Below are 23,071 nucleotides of genomic sequence, written 5' to 3'. Positions count from 1 at the left end.
GGAGGAAGGGTGTCAAGAGTCAAACTGGATTCCATACAGACATCATCCATAACATCCAAGACAGGAGGAATGGCTAAAGGTCTGTGCTGTGGTAAGTCTAAGAATTCCCTGCGTCTCCTTTTGGACTGAGGATAGTCCTGACATTCCCATTGGAAATGCTCCCTTAAAGTATGTAGGGTTTCACCAAATGAAAAATCTTCTGGGAGAGAGGCAGTAGGAATGGATTCCTCTGCATCTAGATCCTCATAAGCAGATAGGGATTGCATGCCTTCATATTCAGAAAGCTCAGTCATCGGACTCCTGGTCAGATAAATCTGCTGAGGACAAGTCTCTTATTCTTTTGGAAGAGGTAGGCTGGCTTCCCCTAATAAGCATGATAAGGTCTTCCGTTATTTTAAGCATTTGAGATTGAGGCATGGAAGCAGGTGCCTGAGCTTGGGTCATCGTTTTTTTAGGCGTAGTTCCTACCCTGGGCCTTAGAAACTAGGTAGTTTTAGAAAGAGACCACCTGACAGCAGGATAACCCAAGTGTGATGACTGCAGCAGTGTAACATGATGAACATCTAAGTAGTTTTAGAAAGAAATGAAGACACGAAAGAAGTCGTTGGTTTGTGTCGAGTATCGGTAGTGTGAAGAACTTCCATGGAAGCCAGTGCCTGCTCAGCGGCTCCGGACCCATCCAAGGTAGAGACATCTACAGGATCCTTAGTCAAAGAAGACTCTCACAGCATACCAGACTCCGAACGGGTCTCAGTAGCTGCCTGCGAATCCACAGAAGCAGGCATCAGGGGTTGCGAAAGCACCTCACTGAGGACCGGCAAACTGGCGAATAGCTTAATGGAAGCGTTGTCGGCAGTTTTGGACGTGTGCGGTCTGTCTCCGTCTTTATCTTTATGTTTTTTAAGAAGATCGTTAGTCGGATGGCTTACAAAAGCCATTTCGGAACACGGAGGTAGAGAGCGAAAATATTTAGCTACCATAAAGGCCCGATGATGTATAGTTCTGGCATTGGTGACGTAGTAAGAATGGAAGTCTTGATGTGGTATTTGCTTTCCACAGGCGAGACAACTTTTTCTGACATCGGTTAGAGCAAGAAAAAATGATCCCCAACGGGGTACTTAGCTTTAGAAGACTTCAACTTCAATTCGGAAATGAAACTCAGGTAGTGGCCAACTGGCACTCATGCAAACTGCTTCTGCTTCGGGCTCCTCGGCAAGAAAGACTGATGTAATGGCATCGGCTGCCTGATTTTATACCACTGACGACCTGACGTCAGTCCTGGAGAGACAGCAACTGATGCAGAAATACTAAGCCTCTGGTATTTGGGCCGACTGAGGGCTACTCCTGGCAGGATAACCCAAGTGTGATGACTGCAACAGTGAAACACGAAGAACATCACCCAGACAATACACACACGATACATGGGTGTCTGAATTTGGCATTTTGCGGCCACACTGTTCGCATTGCTTAAATCCTGAAGTTTCTTTTTTCTCAGACATGGCGGATGAAAGAAGATTAACTACTGCTACAACAACCAAATGTAAAAGAAAAATAAAGGATTTTTTTTTTAAAGAAAGGGAAAAGGAATACCAACAATGGTATTAAAAATATCTCAAGGCTAAGGTAAAGACAAAGGGCGAGAGAAAGGGCCTGTACCAACAATGGTACTTAAGGATTACCTAGTAGTTAAGGGAGACAGTAGAGCAACAACAGTGGTAAGAGTGTGGGTAAAGTTAACGATAAACTAGAGAAATATGTTAAAGGTATTAGACCAGGAAATTAATAAGAGAAAAGGTTTTAAATAAAAAATATTGAGAAATTTGAAGTACTTAGCTGAGAGCTGGCTTGACACGGCTTTATGGCTACGTGGCAAACAAGATCTGAGGTAACAGGGAGAAGGGCACTGTGGGTAAAAGCTTAGCATGAGAGTTTTTTGGCTGGCACAAGCTTGTTATAAGGCTGACTCGGTTCCGAGGACGGAACTGACACCCATCAGTAAGGAATGAATGAAGATTAACATCAGATTTTGTATTGTTTCAATCTTTGATGTCAGCCAAAAGTGTTCTTCATAGCACCTGCAATGTGCCCAGTAATGACTCCTTCTGCAATTCGTACATGGTTATATGGATTGGTAACATATCTAAATACAATTGTAAATTCTTTTTTATAAGACCTGTTGCTCCTACGACTATTGGAACTGTCTGGGTATCCTTCTTCCACATTGCTCTCATTTCTTCCTGCAGCTCCTGATATTTTATGACTTTGTCTCTCTCTGTACGCAAGACATTGTAGTCACTGGGTGTGACGATTTCAATGATCAATGTTACTCTTGTCTTCTTTTCTTGTACCACTAAACCCGATTTTCTAGCATCTATCTTTTGAACTGTTGGTAATGGGTGATTCCATGTAATATAAATTTAATCTATTTTCTATGATGCTTTGTGGCTCATGTTTCCAGCGTTTTTCAGCCACTTCAGTACCATAATGTTTGTACAATCCCAAGTGCAACAATCTTGCCACATTATTATGCCTTTCAGTATACAGTCCTTATTCCATTAGTATGTCGCAATCAGCAACAATATGTGCGATCGTTTCCAATTAAGTTTTACAAAGCCTACATTTGTCTATTTCTCCCATATGTTCAATGGACTTTGTAAACCAGTGTGTATGTAGCCCACTATCTTGGGCTGCCAATATTAACCTTTCATCTCTTGGTTTGAATTCCCCTCTCCTTAACCATTCCTGTGTTCATTCCTGATCAACACGTAGTTCAAGACGTTTTCTATAGTTGCAACTATATTTATGCTTTTTCCACATTTCTTGCCTTCTCATCTGGTCCTTCACCTTATACTCTTTCTTTTGTTTTTTGGCACATTCAGTTGCTGCCTGATTTTTATCTACTTCTGGTTTGATTTCTACTTCTGCTTGATAAAGCTGCTTGCTTCTGCTAAATTAAGCAGAGAAGTCATCTTAGATTTGTTCTCCTCATGTTTCAAAACTTTCACTACATTTGGGTCTTGTGAGGTCAGCAGATACGTGTGGAGTCCCACAATCGCAGATCTATAAATATAATTAATTTCAAGGAGGCCCATCCCTTCTTTGGAACAGGGAATATATAATCTTGGTATACAATGATTTTTGTGGTGCTGCGGTAGCGTTGTCGCCTCACAGTAAGACGCTGTCTGGTTCGATTCTCAGCTAGAGCATCTTCTGTGTGGAGACATGCGTGAATGGGCGTACCTTCGTTGAAGGTTGTGCATCAGGGCTGGGCTATTCAAACAATGTGAAGGTGTAGCTATGGGGGCTATTTGTGCACCCATTTTTGCTAATTTAGTTTTAGCATTTTGGGAGAAAGAATTTATTTTTACTAGCCCCTATGAAAAGCTTTGGAAATATTATGGGCGGTACCTAGATGATATAGTTATTTTATGGAATGGGAGTGAGTATTTATTAAATGAATTTCTAGGATACATTAAAGAAAGTACAACTTTTTTAGAATTCAGAACTACATCTTGAACTTATCCAAATGTTTAACAGACATGGGTGTGAGCTGTTGGATTGCCTTATTAAAGAGAACGACAAAAAATGGTAAATCTCAATGAGAACATTAAGCATGTTAACAACAGTATTGAGTCAGATTTGCTTTTTAATTTCTATAAAGCACAGTATGATAATGTTTTTAAGAATGCAGATCAATACATAACTGGGTTAAAAAGTAAAAAAGAAAAAAAGTTAAAAAGAGATGAAAAGGATTATGCTGAACATAGAGCTTAGCCTCCACCCCCCCCCCCCCCGAGTCAAAACAGGTTTAACAATTATTTTGATGTTTCTGACAGAGAATTTGGTGGTGATATTTATCAAACACCTGACACCAGGGACTCCAACCCTTTAGAATTCCCCCCTCTGAGGAGGTCAGAAAGGCTGAAGAACCAGAGAGGGGGAATGGGGCAACACAATTTCAACTACAGGGGGAGGGGGAGAATATATTAGAACATTTTGATATATTAGATCAAACCAATGTATTGGGACAAACATTTGTTGTTAACCCATTTGAGGAAGTGAATGTGGAAAATGTTTTATGTAATGGTCTTTGTGATGTCAATAATACAGAGGAGAGTTCGTTTCAAATTATCTGGAACAAAAATTGTGATTTTAAGGTATACAATTATAGTGGTTGCACTTTAAGTAATGATATTGCCGATATTTTTGAAAAAGGCCTTTCTTTTGTACCTTCTAGAAAAGGAGGCTTGGATGAAGCTTTGACAGATTTAAAACTTTACACAAGAAAGTTAAATTTCCAATTTTGTTTTAAAGAAGGTGGTTCTGACAACAGCAGTGTAAATGTATGTAAGAAATCTAGTTCTTTTAATCCCCCTTTGTGTCCGATTGTGCAAACTTTTGAAAAGATGTGTGAACATGATATGCGTAAGATGTTTAAAGACACTGGTAGGTTGTTTCATGAAGAAAACAATTTAAGTGTAAATTAGATGAAATTATTACAGGAAATATGTGGAAACAATTCAATAAGGATCATGAAACCAGATAAGGGGGGTGGGTTAGTAATTATGGATAAAAATACCTATATTAATAAAATGTTTGGGATTTTGTACACCGACACGTACTGTCAGATTAGTATTAATGAGAAAAACATTTTATATAGGAAAGTGGACATAATGTTGGAAGAACTTCTTCTAAACAGACAAATTACATTAGACGAATGGTTATACATGGAAGTTAAATGTCCAAAGATTGCCACTATTTTTGGCATACCAAAATTACATAAGGATTTGAATAACCCCCCCCCCCCCCTTAGACACATAGTTGATGCGAAGGCGTCAAAAACTTATTTTATAGCTAAATTTATAGACATTCAATTAAAAAACATATTATCGAATTGTAATTGGATTGTCAAGGATTCATGGGATCTATTGAAAAAGATTAATAAAAGTATGTACAATCACAACCTTATTTTTGTAACTATAGACGTCAGGGATTTGTTTTCTGTCATTCCCCACGACACCGGTATTGAATGGTTCTATTCATACCTATGTCGTTATACTGAAATGAACCATGACAGGATACTTACAATTAGGAGCCTTATGGAAATTATTTTGGACACCAATATAATTGTATTTGAAGAACAACTATTCAAACAATGTAAAGGTGTAGCTATGGGGGCTATTTGTGCACCCATTTTTGCTAATTTAGTTTTAGCATTTTGGGAGAAAGAATTTATTTTTACTAGCCCCTATGAAAAGCTTTGGAAATATTATGGGCGGTACCTAGATGATATAGTTATTTTATGGAATGGGAGTGAGGATTTATTAAATGAATTTCTAGGATACATTAAAGAAAGTACAACTTTTTTAGAATTTACACATACCCTATCATTTGACAAAATTGACTATCTGGACATTACTATTCACAAAACCAGATCTAATAATTGTTTTGAAACTACCATCTTCAGAAAATCTACATATTCCAACTCACTTCTGCATTTCACCAGTTTTCACCCCCTCCACCAGAAGGCGGCACTGGTGAAAGGGCAGGGAGTGAGGTTGGCGAGGATGGTTTCTGATTACCAAGAGTTTCTAGATCAAATTCAAATTTTAAAAGGTATGTTGTCAAATAGAGGGTATCCATTAGGGTACGTTAACATTATTTTGAAAGAGGTAGTAAACAAGAGGAAACAAGGGATATTTGTCCCTTTATTAGGAAAAGGGTCTGTTATTCCTTTTGAAGGGGAACATAAAATGGAAAATAAAACATTTAATAGAGCTGCTATTTTTAAATATAACCATCAGTTTACAAATATTAGTAATATAATACAACATAATTGGAATTTGTTTAGTACTAACAAGGATACTGTAGGAACAGGTCCTAATATTGTGTATAAAAAGGATACGACTATTAAAAACATGTTAGAAAGAACACAAGAAGAGTGGCCCGGGAATAGGGGCATGGTTAAATGTGGGTTTTGCTCACAATGTAAACATATTTTGGAAGGGACGGAACTATTTATACCTAATTATGGGAAACATACCTACAAAAAGAAATACACTTGTAGTAGTAAGGCTGTTGTGTATATAGGGATGTGTACTGAGTGTCCATGTTTCTATATTGGTAAGACAGTTAATGCCCTTAGGAGTAGAATGTACCAACACTTCTATGATATCAATAAGGAGGATATGAAAAATGTACTGTCTAGCCATATTAAGAGTAAAATAGGACATAATTTTAGATTTTCAGTGTTTGATCAAGTTACATTAGGGGATAGAGGGGGGTCCCTGAACGATTTTTTGGAAAATAGGGAACTTAGATGGCAGTTGAAAACTAATGCAGCACAGTTCCCAGGGTTAAATACTAGTATTTCTATCAGTTCTGTCCTTAGGCTTAAAATGGAAGGTTATTTATGAATAATTGATTTACAAAGACTAGTATGATAAATGTTTTTTCCACACTGCATATCATATATGTATTTATAACAGTCTTTAGAAAATGTTTAGAAATTTTGTAAGCTTGTTTTGTGAAAGTTTATGACTACTTTATATAATATGTATAAAAGGATTAATTACTTAATTTATCAATTATGACATCATTAATTAATTGTACTTGGGTGTTCATGGGATATAAAATGGGTCAGTCTTGTATTGTTGTTGTTTGTATGCTATTCTGAAGAAGTTTTTATTAAAAACGAACGCGCTAAATCTACACTGTGTGGATTCCGTCTTTCCTTTCTGAGGTTTTACAGCTTGTTCTTGGTTTGTGTTTTGGACTTTCGTTGTTTAAACCAGTGTGTATGTAGCCCACTATCTTGGGCTGCCAATATTAACCTTTCATCTCTTGGTTTGAATTTCCCCTCTCCTTAACCATTCCTGTGTTCATTCCTGATCAACACGAAGTTCTTCAAGACGTTTTCTATAGTTGCAACTATATTTATGCTTTTTCCACATTTCTTGCCTTCTCATCTGGTCCTTCACCTTATATTCTTTCTTTTGTTTTTTGGCACATTCAGTTGCTGCCTGATTTTTATCTACTTCTGGTTTGATTTCTACTTTTGCTTGATAAAGCTGCTTGCTTCTGCTAAATTAAGCAGAGAAGTCATCTTAGATTTATTCTCCTCATGTTTCAAAACTTTCACTACATTTGGGTCTTGTGAGGTCAGCAGATATGTGTGGAGTCCCACAATCGCAGATCTATAAATGTAATTAATTTCAAGGAGGCCCATCCCTTCTTCGGAACAGGGAATATATAATCTTGGTATACAATGATTTTTGTGGTGCTGCGGTAGCATTGTCGCCTCACAGTAAGACGCTGTCTGGTTTGATTCTCAGCTAGAGCGTCTTCTGCGTGGAGACATGCGTGAATGGGCATACCTTCGTTGAAGGTTGTGCATCAGGGCTGGTAACTCAGCACGTAAAAATCAACTACCAATCATTAGCGGACCGGAGTTCCGCTGTGGTGACCCCTAACCAGGAAAAGCCGAAAGACAACATTTGGTGAGCATGAAGCATCCTATCTAATCTATCAAACATGTTTTAGGGCCAGTCAATCATGCCAAAACTAAGTTAAGACAGGATTTGCAAATTGGTTTATAGCTTGGATTTTATTCCTAGATGTCAATGCTGTTTTCAGAATTAAAAGTCTACTAAAGTATTCCTTACTAAGTTTTATTCACATCTGTTCATGTTTTACTGTTGATCCTTCATCGTCCTGCTACGAAAGAGCAAGAATGACTTTTGAAATACTGTAAATTAGACTGATGACTAAATGCAGGAACAGAAACCAAAAAACTAATCAAGTTCAGGAAATAAATTTGAAAAATATAAGGGAACAAAACAGTACAACTTCTAAAGTATATGATAAATGTCTTTAATATTTGTTTCAATACTGCTTACAGAGTAATGCATATTGACTATAGCACACAGTAGCCTTCCAAATAGAAACTACATTGATGGCTTAAGTATAGTCTCGCTTTAGAGACTATCTTTTGGGATGGATTACTCTCCAGTATATCTATTTATTTATTTACATATTTGGTCACTATAACTAACAGTATAGTCGGCACTATTCTTATTTACCTAATATAGTCCCCCTTCCCTTTTAGTAGGGAATTACAGATTGGGAATCTATCTAGTCTAGTTTCATAGAACCTTTAGGGGAGGCATCATTGTCCTCTAGTATAAGAATTAAAGTGGTTTACTCATTTCCCTAACACTGAAAGCCCAGATAGGGCTAATTTAGAGGGCAAAAAGTTAGGATCATTAAAGTGCCGTTCGAACATTTGGATAGTGGAAGTATTCAGACAACACTTGTTATGTTATCTGGTTATATGCTGCAATTTTAGATTTTAGTTGTGTGTTTTTGTGCCTTTGTGTTTTATCTTTGTATTTTACAGATTTTACATATTTGAACTTTACAATTATGCTCAAATTAAATGCGCATGTCCACGTTTTAAATGGTGACGTCATTTAGTATTAAACTTTTTAAATGGACTCTGGCGCCAATTTGCTTGTACTTCTGATGAAGCTACTGTTTGAACAGTAGCGAAAACGCTTTTTTGGTGTTTTAAAATAAAAATTGCGTTAAAAGCTCTACTTTTGTGCTCCTCTGGACCTGGTGCTCTGACGGCTGTGGTATCGCTAGTTTCTTTTTCTGTTTTGGTTCCAGTAATGCTTAAAATGTTTTATTTTTATTATTGTTCATTGTAAATATTACTTACGTGGAGCTTTTCTTCCAGACCTCTGTTGAAAATGGGATTTGTGCCGAATCAGTCCTTCCCAGTAAAAAAAGAAATAAATAAACCCCTACAGTGAGCTCTTGTTCACATAAGCAGGGAGAAAGAACTGCAACACACATACAGGACCCACTTACATGCCAAGATGAATGTTAGTGTGAAGTTATAAGGTTGGGGATCCAAGTAAATGAGAGATGGAAATACTTAATGGAATTTGTATCTGATGTCTGAGGAAGACAGGTCTGAAGACAGGTCTTTTTGTTAAGTATATGTTACAAAAGCCACTACAAAGTAAGATTTTTTTCAAGTTTTATATATTCCATTCACAAGGGAATTTAGTTCCAAGTACTATCAATTTAGTATGACAACACCTGCACATTAATAAGTAAGGTGAATTGTATATTTTACCTTTAACAGCAACTAAATCAGACATTTCTGTCACCCAGTTATTTGGCTCTGCACATAATTCTGAAACAGATATCTACATACATTTTTCCAGTTGTCTGCATGAGTACTCCAGAAATGTTTGTTGCTAGTTTCATGGGAAGCCGTTCCAGCAGACGGTTATCAGGACCAGAAGTTAAGCATATAAGGAACTAGGGAAAAATGTTATCTACTTACTGCTAGATGCAACTTGAGGATATTCTCCACGCTGTTCATTCCCTTCCTCCTTCATACAAATGGGCATTTCTTCCTTTTCCTTCTTAACGTCAGTAGTCAGAAGTCCTGCATATGTTTCCATCAGTAATGAATGTTCTCTGGAAATACTACAGTCTGTATTATAAAATATACATAGAAGTATTAAAAAATACTTTAAAAGAAAATTAGAGAAAAGCAAATAGCAGCTTGGTTGTGAAATGGCAGGCACATAGAAATGCAGGACTACTGGAGAATATACACCAAGTACCTTAATGAATACTATCCTATAGAATGTTAATGTAATAATTATTAAAGGGGTCCTCTGATGGTATTATGTAAGTGGACTCCTCTTAACTGCAAAACCAGAGTCATAAAACACAAACCTAAAAAAATGTATGAAAAAGAAAGCTAGTAACAGTTATGTTATCCAGGTAATTTCTGTGGTTAAATTACTTTACATAAAGCAATTATAGTACAGAAGCATTTTACACTAACACCTAACATTCTTGCATAAACTAGCAGCATTAAGTTGTTCAGCAGAGGTTATGTTTTACCCTTTGTAAAATGGCCAAAGTTACTTAGGACTGACTATACACATCTTAGACAGCAACCTAATCATATGTAAATAACATCACAAATATGAGTAACCTTGAACGATGACAGAGGGAAGGCCTTATCTGTGATGCTGTTCATAGGTTGATACTAGGCTATCTGCCCTAAGGCATTTATAAGTCTAGCCAGAGTGTGTTTGGCTTTCACCTCCCTTTCAGATTAGTTAACTGTGCCTCTGTATAGTAGGTCACAGAAGATAGCCCTTTTAAGGTTAGTTTACTGTACCTCTGTCTAGCAGGGACATAGAAGAGATCCCAGGGGTAAACTTATGATCTCCCATCCACTCGTCAAGATTTCTCTTGAAGAGGTTCAGTGAGGGGCTCTGCCTAACATGGATTGGGATTTTGTTCCAGAGTGAGGGGAGCCTCTGGGATATGAATCTGTCCCTCCAGCATGTCCTATTTATTGCTGTGCTAAGGTTTAAGTCCCTGGAGCGTGTAGCTCTAAGGGATTTGGATTTCCTGAGGTGGAGCATGTCCATTAATTCTGGGTTGGACATGGCTTTATACGTCAGGCATATATCGCCTCTGAGTAGGCGGTAAGCAACTGAGTAGAGCTGGAGTTTCTTTAGCCGAACTACATAGGGCATCTGTTTGAGGCCCTTGATCCTCTTGGTGAGGTACTTTTGGGGTCTCTCCAGTTGCTGCAGGTGTCGGGTAAGGTACATCCCAAATGGGGTATTGTATTCAATTATGGGCCTGATGAGTGATGAGTAGAGGGGCACAATGACCTCTCTTGATCGAGATGTGAACCCTTTCGTGATAAGGTGGGCTATATAGCAGGTCCTTCTAACCACTTTGGCAACGTGATTGTCAAAGGAGAGATTACTATCTACTTGGGTCCCCAAATCCCTAATTACTTCTTCCGTACTTAATGGATTACCACCCATCTGGTAATTTGTGGGCACTTTGTTTTTCCCAAAGGGGATGACTATGCACTTTTTGGCATTTAGCTTGAGGCCATGGCTCTGGCACCAGGTATCCATCTCTGTGAGACCCTTTTGGAGGATGCTCGTGTCAGCCAGAGAGTCGATTACGGCTCCCAGTTTGCAGTCATCTGCGAACTTGGTCAGCCATAGTCCTGTCGTGTTAGCCTGTACCTCACAGAAGTACATACCGAACAAGAGAGGTCCCAGGACTGAGCCTTGTGGGACACCACTTGTAACTGGTTTAGAGTCTGACATGGCACCTGCAATTCTGACCATGTGGGTTCTATCCCTGAGCCAGTTTGCAACCCATCTTGTGACATAGGGGTTGATATTTAAGCTGGTGAGCTTATTTATGATGTCCAAGTGGGGTATTGTGGCAAAGGCTTTTGCGAGGTCCAGGTAGGCTGTGTGGACTACCTTCCCTTCATCTCTGGCCTTGGTAACGGTTTCAACTAGGTTTAAGAGGCAAGATCTGCCCTTAAAGCCGAATTGGGTAGGATCCAGTGTCTGGAGGTTCCCAATGTCTTTGTTTATGAGTTCCATGATGATACGCACCATAGCTTTGCAGACCCGACTAGTCAGGCTTATAAGGCGATAGTTTCCGGGGACCGTTGTGGCACCACCTTTGTGGAGCAGGACCACTGTTGCTGTACGCCATTCTTTGGGTACATATCCTGTAGTAAGGCTGAGATTGAACACTGTCTTTATGTGAGGATTCAGTTCTTCTTGGAGCTCATGCAAGACACAGCCCGGGACACCGTCCAGTCCCATAGATGCTGTGTTTTTTGCTTTGGAGAGGGCAGCTTTCACCTGTGCATCTGTGATGTTGGGGAGGCTGCATTCTGTTGGGATAGACATTTGCTCTTTTGGGGGGGAAGGGGGGAGAAGTTTGCACTGAACATGTCTGCCAGGATGTTGGCAATGTCTGTGGGTTCAGTGTATTTTTTGTCATTTTGCACTAACTCAGAGCATATCTGGGAGTTGCCACCCAGATTCCTGACGTAACTAAAGAAGGCCTTGTGATTATCTTTAGCGTCTTGTGCAATTTTTCTTTCGAAGCTGGCCTTAGATGATTTTATGAGGGATCGTAGGTTCTTGCTAGTACTGATCAGAGATTCCTTCCCTTTTTGGGATTTTGCTCTATCATGTAGTAGCTTCCTCCTTCTTTTGTATAGCTTATTTATGGCCGGGGTCCACCAGACAGGTCTCCTGCCTTTGGAGGAGTGAGTCTTGGTTTTATTTGGGATAGCACGATCCACGCATTTCTGTAGGTGTTCATAGAATGCATATGAAAAGGATTCGGCGGTTTGGGCATTATTTTCACTGGCCCGGGGGCTTTGAAGGATTCCACCTCGGTTTTGAGAAGTGTGAAGTTTGCTTTTGAGAAATTTTTCACCGTGGTTTCCTTGGCTGGGGTTGGGGACGGGATATGGATGTCCAGTGAGATTAATTTATGGTCTGATCTTACCAATGAGGGGTTTACCTCTGGTATGGAACATAGAGTCCCCATGTTGGTGATGACCAGGTCCAATATGTTGTCCCCTCTTGTGGGAGTGGTGACCAGTTGTTCCATAGCATTTGAGTTTATAAATTCTAGGAACCGTTGGGCGAGGGTGTTGGGACTTGAGTGGTTTTTCCAGTCAATGTTTGGGTAGTTGAAGTCACCCAATATTATGGTGTTTGGACAGGCCTTCATATTCTCCAGTGTTCTCAGGAAAGCCGAGTGGGGTTCCTGAGTTTGGGAGGGTGGTCTGTAGTAGGCTACAAACTGAAAAGCAGTTTTGCCCACTGTTAGTTGCACATGGATGGTCTCCGATGCTTCGTGCAGTGCCACTAACCTGGAGGTGTGGGTATCTTTGATGAATATGGATACTCCCCCTCCTTTTGTGATTCGGTCCGAGTTTTGGGGCCGAAAAGCATGGTATGAGGTATAACCTGGTAGTGCTGGGGTGCTCTAGGGAGCTTTGAACCAGGTTTTTTTACTGCACCAATATCGATATTCTCCACACTGAGGAGAGCCTTGAGTGCGTGCATCTTGAGGTTTAGACTTCTGGCGTTGAGCAGCATTACCCTTAGTTTTTTCTTCCTTGTGTTGTCTATGGAGGTGGGTTTGTCTTTTGAGCCTTGCCTAAAAAAGGCACTATGGGGGTGGCAAGAGCCTTAGCCAGTATTCGAAAGCCCAGGGGTGACAGGTGCAAGCCGTCCCTAGCGAAGCAACGTGGCTTGTCGAGCATGTCATCCCAGGCTGACAGACACTAGATCCCCTTTGAATGACACCAATACTTTGTAATTGTTAAAATTGATCATTTTGTCTTTATACTGTGGCATCATTCTTGGTGAGGGCAAGATGCTACTCAAGGTCAGGGTCATACCAGCCTGGGCTACATGATCAGAGAGCTACTCTATGTCTCTTTCCATATAGTCCAGGGAGGTACGTCTCAGGTCATTCACACCAGCATGGACAATGACGGAGTCGTATCTGTACTTGCTTTGGAGTGACCTGAGTGCTTGTGTTATGTGGCGGATCCTGGCACCCGACAGGCAGCTTACAGTGACCCTTTCCTTGTTCACTCTAGTGAGTGGGATGTCAGTGTGTCTGACAACAGAGTCACCTATTACAAGTGTATTAGGTGTGTTGTTTAGCCTTAAGGGCTGTGACTGTGTGGCACACTGACTTTGTGAAATATGTGATACATGGGTATTGTTGTGGGGTAGCGGTTACTTGTATGTCTGCTTTGGAGGTCTCTGCTGCTTTGGCAGATTTTTATTTAGAGCCTCAGAGTGTGTTTTTGTGTGTTTATGTGTTTGGTTTGCTGATGCGATAGGTCTATGTGAGACTGGATTTGTGGTGTGTGTGGTTGCTGTCTCCTCCTGACTGACTGTGCCAGTACTGGGTTGAGAGAGCTCAGCCTCCAGTTTGGCTGTATAGTTGCATCTCTCGCATATATTTGAGCTTGTTGGGAGGAGGAGAGTGTGGTCTGTGTACATAAGGCAATTGTAACATTGCCTCAAGATTCCCAGATTCACTAGCTGGACTGGCGAGTAAACCTGAAATTGACTTTTGGACATGCCAGAATAGTATAAGGAACTGCTTTTTGACTGATCAGAAAGGACCAATAGGGAGCCAAGTACTTATAAAGAGTATAAGAGGGTGTAGTGCTTTAGTTTGTTAGTGTTTACTTATGAGATTACTTATAAGAGCAAGTGCAGGGCTTTAGAATGAAAATAGAGTGCTTACTTTGAGAGTTAGAACAGTTCTAAGGGAAAAAAGTCAAGAGTAGACTTTGTGGAGCTGGGAATAGTTTAAACGGCACTGCCCGATGCTGTGTGGTGTGCAAAATCACACAAAAACACACAAATGTGGGTTTTAAAGCATGGAAACTGAAAGAGATAGGAATTGACCCAAAACGGCCAATAAGCTACTAGATTCTGGGCTGAGACCACTCCTCCAGGGACAGATAGGCTGTTCAAAGCTCCCCACTCTCACTGGTGAAAAGAGAAGCTTCCTCCTATCCAAGTAAGGATATGGGCAACACAGGAACCTATACCACAGTCCGGAATTCAGCAAAGCCTGAAATCTGGACTAATCTAGTTCAGCAAAGTCAGAAAAAAGAATATTTTTTTTTTTGTGTTTTTTTTTTTTGCAGAAAATCACACAGAAACCACTTTGCTATAAACAGGCTAGCACACTTGAGTGTGTAGCCTCAACAGTTAAACAATACAAAAAATAACTTTAAAACGATTTTAAGAATTGCAAACTGTACAAAGCAGGTAAGGCAAATACAATTTTAGCTTTTTAAAACACAGAACAGTTAGAACTCGCTTTTTAGTTGGGAAAATGCAGTCGGAGCAAAAAGCAGAGACAAAAAATATTTAGATCTGTTGAAAGTCTCTCTCTTAGGTCTCTCTGTTGACTGTACCACTCTGCAGGACACCACGAGAAGCTGTGCTGAGTTGTATACTGGCGCAAAACCATGCAAATGCGGGTTTTAAAGCAGGGAAACTGAAAGAGATAGGAAATGACCCAAAATGGCCAATAAGCTACTAGATTCAGGGCTGAGGCCACTCCTCCAAGGACAGATATGCTGCTCAAAGCTCCCCACTCTCACTGGTGAACAGAGAAGCTTCCTCCTATCCAAGTAAGGATATGGGCAACACAGGAACCTATACCACAGTCCGGAATTCAGCAAAGCCTGAAATCTGGACTAATCTAGTTCAGCAAAGGTGGGAAAAAGAATATTTTTTTTGTTTTTTTTTTTGCAGAAAATACAGAAAATCACACAGAAACCACTTTAAATGCTACAAACAGGCTAGCGCACTTGAGTGTATAGCCTCAACAGTTAAACAATACAAAAAAACTACTTTAAAACGATTTTAAGAACTGCAAACTGTACAAAGAAGGTAAGGCAAATAAAATTTAAGCTTTTTAAACACAGAACAGTTAGAGCTCTCTTTTTAGGTGGGAAAATGCAGTCGGAGCAAAAAGCAGAGACAAAAATACTTAGATCTGTTAAAAGACTCTCTTAGGTCTCTCTGTTTCCTGTACCACTCTGCAGGACACCATGAGGAGCTGTGCTGAGTTGTATTCACATTCAATTAGATCTCCCTCTGCTGGAAGGCTAGTCATGGGGAATGGGGGTGTAACTCTTGGAGTAGCCTACAGCCACTGTTCCTATGTCTGCGAGAAGGTATGGCTTTTTGTGTTGTCTGGCAATGTGTAAGAATTGATATAATGATAGAATACTTGAATGACTGGAATGAATGCCTTTATCTGTTAATTACCCAAACGTGTGATGAACAAGTGCCAATCTCTCCTTTATGGGCCAAATCTTTTTGTACCTTTCAGAATAAAGTCTGCACCCACTGAGGTTCAGTTAATAATGCTTTATTATGTACAGCGGAGGTAGATGTCAACAATATGTAATCAAATATTAAAGTCCGTAGCTTCTGCACTCACGATGTAACAGTCCTGATAATTATCTCCATAGATTCTGCACTCATTCTGACAGTTATGGCCATAGCTTCGGTACTATCCTCCTGAATAATAATCATTAATGTTCTGGAATACTGGATATTTGACTCGACTTCTGCACTTGTACTTGAGTATCTGTACTGCAAGGACTTCCTGCATGTCAGTCTAAAACAAACTAACTTAAAAGTGTTTGAAGCATTTCCTAATAATCTACATGCCTTTTCAACCTTGGTTCCCAAGCCTTGTACCATCCAAACAGAATGATCAGTTTGTTCTCAGTGTAATGCACATTCTGTTCTTATCAATATTCTTGACTGAAGGTTAGTTGTACTGATTGAAAGTGTATTCACTGAAGGCATATGCAAACTATGAAGGCCTGCTTTAATATGGATACATTTCTAGACTTATGCAGAGAGAATACCATATTTTTGTCTAACAAAATACATTTACATGAAACCTAATCTTATAACTTCTCCTGAAGATACATGAATACACACAGGTATCTCATTTGTGTAAGCTGCTTTAAAATATGAAATATAAAATGAAAACACAGGCCTAACCTTACATTTTCAGGCCTATGCAAAGTCTATTCTAACTGTATTTATGTACGATTTATTCCATAACAATTAACTCTGAAATTACTGAAATGGAATTTACTTCTGTAATTACTTTATAAATTTAGTAATATGGTCTGAGAAGGATAATATAATGATCATTAGAATTAATATAAAATAATTTTCCTATATCTGTAAACAAACTTGCAATTTTAATTTTGACCACTAGGTGTCACTTGAGTATTTATGGTCTATCTGGATTCAAGTCTCAACTTTACGAATTACTTATAACTGGGCAATTCTTTAAAGTGTTACAACTGGTAAAATCTCTTTTCTACACCTATAAAATATACATTTCTTGAAACATAATTACCATATACTGTATTAACCTGTGTGTGCAAATCTTCAGCTAGATTAGTTACTAATAATCCTATTTATCTTTTTAAATTCTATTTGCTATAATAGATGTCTGTCTTTTAAATGAATGTCTTAAATATCCTGTAAATATCTATGTGCTATAATAGTGAAGTACTTTTACTAAAACCTATGCTTTCTGTATTTCAGATCTATACCATTATATACCCTGTCACTGTATTTTAACTGTGTCTAATGTACATTAATCATGTAAGGTGCACTGTACTCCGTAAATTAATTAAATTAAGCCTGATCTATTATGCCTTGAGTATTACTACATATTCTTCAGATAACTTATCTTATTAAGCTCTTACAAATAATTCCGTCACTCTGGATGCCTCAGCGTTAGTGTTGTTGCCGCACAGCAAGAGTGAGAGAGATAGAGACAGAGTGAGAGTGAGAGTGAGAGTGAGAGTGAGAGTGAGAGTGAGAGTGAGAGAGAGACAGACAGAGTGAGAGAGAGACAGACAGAGGGAGAGAGAGACAGACAGAGAGAGGGAGAGAGAGACACAGTGAGGGAGAGAGAGACACAGAGAGGGAGAGAGAGACACAGAGAGGGAGAGAGAGACACAGTGGGGAGGACAGAGAGAGTGGGGAGAGGACAGAGAGAGAGAGAGACAAGAGAGAGAGAGGACAAGAGAGGGAGGAGACAGAGAGAGAGAAAGAGAGACAGAGAAGGGGAGAGAGGACAGAGAGAGGAGAGAGAGAGAGAGGACAGAGAGAGAGGGAGAGAGGGAGAGAGAGGGACAGAGGACAGAGGAGAGAGACAGAGAGAGAGCGAGAGAGAGAGAGAGGCTGACAGAGGCCGACAGAGAGAGAGAGAGAGAGGCCGACAGAGAGAGAGGAGGGCGGAGAACTGGAGGAGGGAGAGAGAGAGAGGAGGGGCGACAGAGAGGAGAGAGAGGAGGGAGAGAGGGGACAGAGAGGGAGGCTGGGGGAGAGAGAGAGGTGACCTGGAGGAGAGAGAGGCTGGAGGGGCTGGAGGAGAGAGGCCTGGGAGGAGGGAGGAGAGGAGGAGGCGACCTGGAGGAGGATGGAGGGAGAGCGACCTGGAGAGGAGAGAGAGAGGGCTGACCTGGAGAGGGAGAGGGAGGAGTGACCTGGAGAGGAGAGAGAGGAGAGGCTGACCCTGGAGAGAGAGAGAGGAGAGCGACCTAAGAGGAGAGAGAGGAGAGAGGCGACCTGGAGAGACAGAGGAAAGTGACAGAGGAGAGAGAGAGAGAGAGAGGAAGCTGACACAGAGAGAGAAAGGGTTTTGAAAGAGGAAAAAACACAGAAGAAGAGGGGACAAGAGGGAAGAAAAATGAGGGGGGAAAGGGGACCAGAGAGGGGGAAGAAGAGAAGGAGAAGAGGGGAAAAGGAGAGAAAAGAAAACAGAAAAGAGAAAAAGAGAGAGCCCAGAGAAAGAGAAGCCCCAGAAGAAAGAGACAGAATTTAAGAGAAGGAAAAAAGAGAGAGAGGACAGAAGAAAGAGAGAGAGAAGAGAAAGAAAAGACAGACGGGAAAAGACAGAAAAGGAAGGCAGAGGAGGGAGAGAAGAGAGAGAAAAGAAAGAGGGAGAAGAGAGAGGAGAGGGAAAAAGGAAAAGAAAAAGGGAAAAACAGAGGGGGGAGAGAGAGCCCAGAGAGAGAGAAGGAGAGAAGAAAAAGAAAGACAGAGAACGACAGAGAGAAAAAGGAGAGAAAAAAGAAGCCCAAAGAGAGAGAGGCGAGAGAGAGGGGGCAGAGAGAAAGGAGAGAAAAGAAAAGAGAGAGAGAAAAAGAAAAGAAGAGAGAGGAAAAAAAAGAGAGAGAGTAGGAGAAGAAGAGAGAAAGACAGAGAGAGAGAGAGAGAGAGAGAAGAGAAAAGAGAGAAAACCAGAGAGACAGAGAGAAAACAAGAGAGAGAGAGAAAAGACAGAGAGAAAACACACACACAGAGAGAGAGAAAGAGGAAAGAAAAGAGCCCAAAAGAAGGCGAAAAAGAGAGGGAAAAAGAGAGAGAGGAGGAGGAGAGAGCCCAGAGAGAAGAGAAAGAGAAGGAAAGGAGGGGAGAGAAAGAAAAAACCCCCAGAGAGGGAACAAAGAGGAGGACAGGAGAGGGGTAAAGAGAGTGGGAGAGAAGGAGAGAGGAGAAAGAGAGAGAGGGGGAAAACAGAAGAGGAGAGAGGGGAGAGAGAAGAGGGGAGAGGAAGACAAAAAGGGGAAGAGAGACAAGGGGCCAAAAAGGAGGGGCCCAAAAAAAAAGAGACAGAGAGAGAGGGGCCAGAGAGAGGGGGAAAACCCAAAAGAGAGAGAGAAGAAGAAAAGACAAACAAAACAGAAAAAGGGGAGAGAAAAGCCCAGACAGAGAAGAAAAAACAGAGAGAGAAAACAAAACAGAGAGAGAAGAAAGACAGAGAGAAGAGAAAAGACAGACAGGAGAGAGAAGACAGAAAACAGAGAAAAGAAGAGAAGGGGGAGACAAAAAGGGGGAGAGAAAAGAGAGGGGAGAGACAGAAGAAAGAGAGAGAGAGAGGGGAAGAAAAAGGGAAGAGAGACAACAGAGGAGAGAGGGAGACAAAGAGGGAGAGAAAAATGAGAAAGAGAGGGGAAGGAGAGAGAAGGAAACCAGAGGGAGGACAGGAGAAAAGGGAGACCCCGAAAGAGGGGTGGGAAGGAGGGGAGAAAAACAGAGGAAGGAAAAAAAAGGGGGGGAGAGAGAGAAAGAGAGAGAACAACAAAGTTCAAAAAAAAAAAGAGAGATTATATTTATAATTCCACCCCTATATAATTAAATTTTTATTGGGTTTTTATAATTTATAAAAAACCCCCTTTTAAAAATTTTTAAAATTTTAATAAAAAAAATAAAATATTATATATATATATATATATATAATATATATATATACACACACAACAAAAATAATAATATAAATTAAATAAAACATTAAAAAACAAAAAACACAAACAAATACAAAGGTTGGGAAAAGGGAACAGAAGGAAAGATAAACAGAATAACAGGGGATGGGGGAAAACCGGGAACAGTGAATAAAAACATCTACATTTATGGTAAAGAAACCCCTGTACTATGTTCTTGTGTTTCACTGTTGCAGTCATTACATTTGGGGGGTTTAAAAACCCAAAGGGGTTGGGAGGCTGGAATCCTGGTTTTAGGGGGCGGAAATAAAGGGTTGAACAGGAAAAGTGGCAAAGGGGGTTGGAAGAAAGGCAAAGTAAGGGGGAAAGAACCCAAGGGGGAAAGGCCTTAAAAAAAAGCTTTGGTTTTGGTATCTCTGAAAAAGGCTGCGAAGGGGGGCCGGGCAGTTTCTGGTGGAATGAGAAATCCCTTTTTGGGAATTTTTAATGGGAAGAACCAGAGGGGAAACCACGGAAAAGCCCTTTGAAATGGGCCCCGACCTGAGCTTGAAATTGGAAGTTTTTAGAGGGGGTCCTGTAAGAAAATCAAGGCGGGTGGGGGAATGAGAACCCCTTTGGGAGGAGTTTGGAGGAAAGGAAGACCCATGGAAAAACCACCAGGATAAAGTAGGACCCCGGGAGAGGGGAAAAATAGGTAAAACTCCAGGAGTTATTTTTGGGGAAGAGCTGTTTTCCAGGAAAGAAAAATAAAAGAAAAACGGCCCGGGAAAAAAATGATTTTTCCAACAAATTGAGGGCCCAAAAGGGAAGGAAGTGATTTCAGGAGGGTTTAAATTTTGGCCCCTTCAAGGGAAGTTTTGGGGGAAAAGGGAGGAGGGGGCCGTATTGAAGGAAAAGGAGGGGCCCTTTTTAAAGGATGAGAAGAAGGGGTAAACCAAATATTTTTCCCTGGGGAATAGGTTCCCCTTTCCCTCCTTGTTTAAGAACAGAACCCCAAGATAAGAAGAACTGGGCCTTCTGGAAAGACAAATCACAGTTTGAAGGGGTGTTTTTGATAAACCCCCGGGGGAAGTGCCAGGGCCGGGGAAGAGGGGGAGGGGCGGGAAACGATTGGGGAAGAGGGGTTTTGAGGAAGGTCCAACGGGTTTGAGAAAAATTTCCGGGGGAGGGCCCAGAGGGGGGAGGGGGGAAACCCCTTTTTGGGGCTTCTTTGGTCTGTTTTAAGGGGGAGGGAAGGAGGGGAAAAAAGGAAAACAAAATTTTTCCCCTAAAGGATAGGGATATTTCCATGTTGGGGGAAAAGTCCTTGGGAGAACCAAATTGAAAGAGGGGGGAAACCCCCAAATGAATCTAAGGGGGGCCCCCTTTTGTTATATCCAAGATTTGTGGTTTGTTTAACCTGGAGGAATCCTTAAGGCGGGGTTTTTAAAAGCTAGATTTTTTTTCCTGGGGAATTGAGCTTTGGTTTTGGGAAAAACCCCTGTGTCCCCTGCCAGGGCCCCCTAATCGGGCAAAGGGGTAAGGAGTGGGGCCCCTTTTTTTGGTTTTTCCCCCCATAAAAACTTTTGGGGGCCAGGGCCGGAAATAAAGGGGAACCCAAAAGGTGAATTTTAAACCCTAAACTTTTTGGTTTGAACCCCAATGCATTTGTTTTGGTTAAAAGGAAATGAAATTTCCGGGCCGGGCCCCGAAAAATTTGTTTTGGGGCGGGGTTTTGGGCCCATTTTGAAAAGAGCATTTTTTTTGGGTTGTCGGTGGGGGTAAGCCCTGGGCATTTTTCCAATTTGCCCCCGGAATTTTAAGGGGGAAGGTTTTTTTAGGCCCAGGCAGTTAGAACCTTTCAAAATGGGGTTTAAGGAACCCCCTTTGTTCTTTTCCTTGAAGAGAAGAAAGAAGGAAATTTGTTAGGCAAACAAATTTCCGGCCTTTAAAAGAGGGCAGAGTAAGCCGGGGGGATCAGAAAAGGAAGAAAGAAGCCTTGAACTGAGGATTTTGCACAGTCTTTTTGGGAAAATGCATTTGTTTTTTCCAAAGCCCTTCCCCGGGAGGGCAAACTGAAATGCATTTTGTTTTGGGAAAAGGCCAGGGGGTTTTAAAAAGTAAAAAAAGGGGCCCTTGTTTTTCGGGGTTACCAAAAAACTTTTTAAAAATTGGGCCCTTTTTCCGCGGGAATGTTAAATCCCAAAACATCCTTTGGGGGGACGAAGTTTCTAAAATTGGGAGAAGAGGAGAGAGCCCAGTTTTTGGAGAAGGGGGGGAAACCCCAGAGGAAGGGGAAGCCCCCAGTTTGCCTTTGTTTTGGGGGTTCTGGCCCTTGGGGCCATCGGGAGTTTAAAGCTTCGCCGGGAAAAGGACCTTTTTGGGGGGCCAGTTTTGAAGGGGGCCTGGCATTTTTAAGAAGTTTTTCTTTCAAAATTTGCCCATTTTCAAAAATTTTCTCCCTTAATAAAACGGGTCATGTTAAAGGTTAATTTGTTTTTACTTTTTGTCGGAAAAATGTTCCTTTCCAGGCACCTTTAAAAGACCCTGGGTGCAGGGGGTTAAAGGGGGAATCAAAAAATTTGGGAAAATTGCTTTAAGAGCCTGAATTTTCCTGTTTTTTATTTTCTGCACATTTTTTTTGGGAAAAAACATTTTTCCTTTTCCCAAAACCCAAACATTTTGTTGGACAAAAGCTTGGGGAAATTGCATTTTAAGGTGAGAAGGTTAAAAATTGTAAAACCCTTTTTACCGGGGCCCCTTGTTTTTCGGGGTCCAAAAAAGGGTGGAAAAATTTTTGCGGGTTGAGGCCCAATTTTTTGGGGCCCCGGAAATGTTTCGGTCCCCCAGGGGTTTTTCTAAAAAATTTTAAAGGGTGAGTGGGAAAAGGGAATTTCTGTCACTTATGGGGAGCCAGGGGATGGGCCAAGAGCCAAAAAACCAACCCCAAAATGTCCAAAAAGGGGGAATTAAAGGCTTGGTAAAGGGAGAGGGAAAACCCCTTGGGTTCTTTTTGAATTTGGGAAATTTATCCCCCATTTTAAAAAGGGGGTCCCCAAAATTGCTTTTCCTGAAAAAAGGGGGAGGGTGGAAAAACCCCTGGAACCCTTAGGGGGGTTGGATTTCCCTTTGGGGGTTCAAAAGAAAAAAAACCTTTTTTGGGGCCAGTGTTTTATTTTAATTTTGGGGGGGGGGCCCCCTTGTAAGGGAAAAGGTTTTTAAACATTTTTTTGGCATAGACCTTAGGTTTTAAATTTTTTTTTAGAACCTTTTTTTTTTCCTGCCTTTGAAACAAAGTTAGGTTGTAAAGGGGGTCCTGCTTTAACTAAACCCCCAGGAGCTGGTTAAACCAGGGCATGCCTCCAATTTTCAAGACCAAGGTAACGGGGCCCCAAAAAG

General features: G+C 40.8%; 1 protein-coding gene across 4 annotated transcripts in view; it reads right to left on the bottom strand.

Annotated features, from left to right (window-relative positions):
• Window positions 1–23,071, bottom strand: part of LOC122809628 (gastrula zinc finger protein XlCGF26.1-like) — a 382,837-nt gene that overhangs the window by 223,311 nt on the left and 136,455 nt on the right. For all 4 annotated transcript variants that reach the window (XM_044081268.1, XM_044081285.1, XM_044081276.1 and 1 more), the window contains one exon: window positions 9,359–9,511. In XM_044081268.1, coding sequence (XP_043937203.1) covers window positions 9,359–9,511 — 153 coding nt within the window. The remainder of the gene's footprint in view (window positions 1–9,358; window positions 9,512–23,071) is intronic.

The sequence above is a fragment of the Protopterus annectens genome, chromosome 1.part1 (genome assembly GCF_019279795.1).
Source record: "Protopterus annectens isolate FY-2018-M chromosome 1.part1, PAN1.0, whole genome shotgun sequence".
Taxonomy (NCBI): Eukaryota; Metazoa; Chordata; order Ceratodontiformes; family Protopteridae; genus Protopterus; species Protopterus annectens.
Note: the sequence above shows the minus strand (reverse complement) of the source record. Positions and strands in the feature narration are given on the sequence as shown.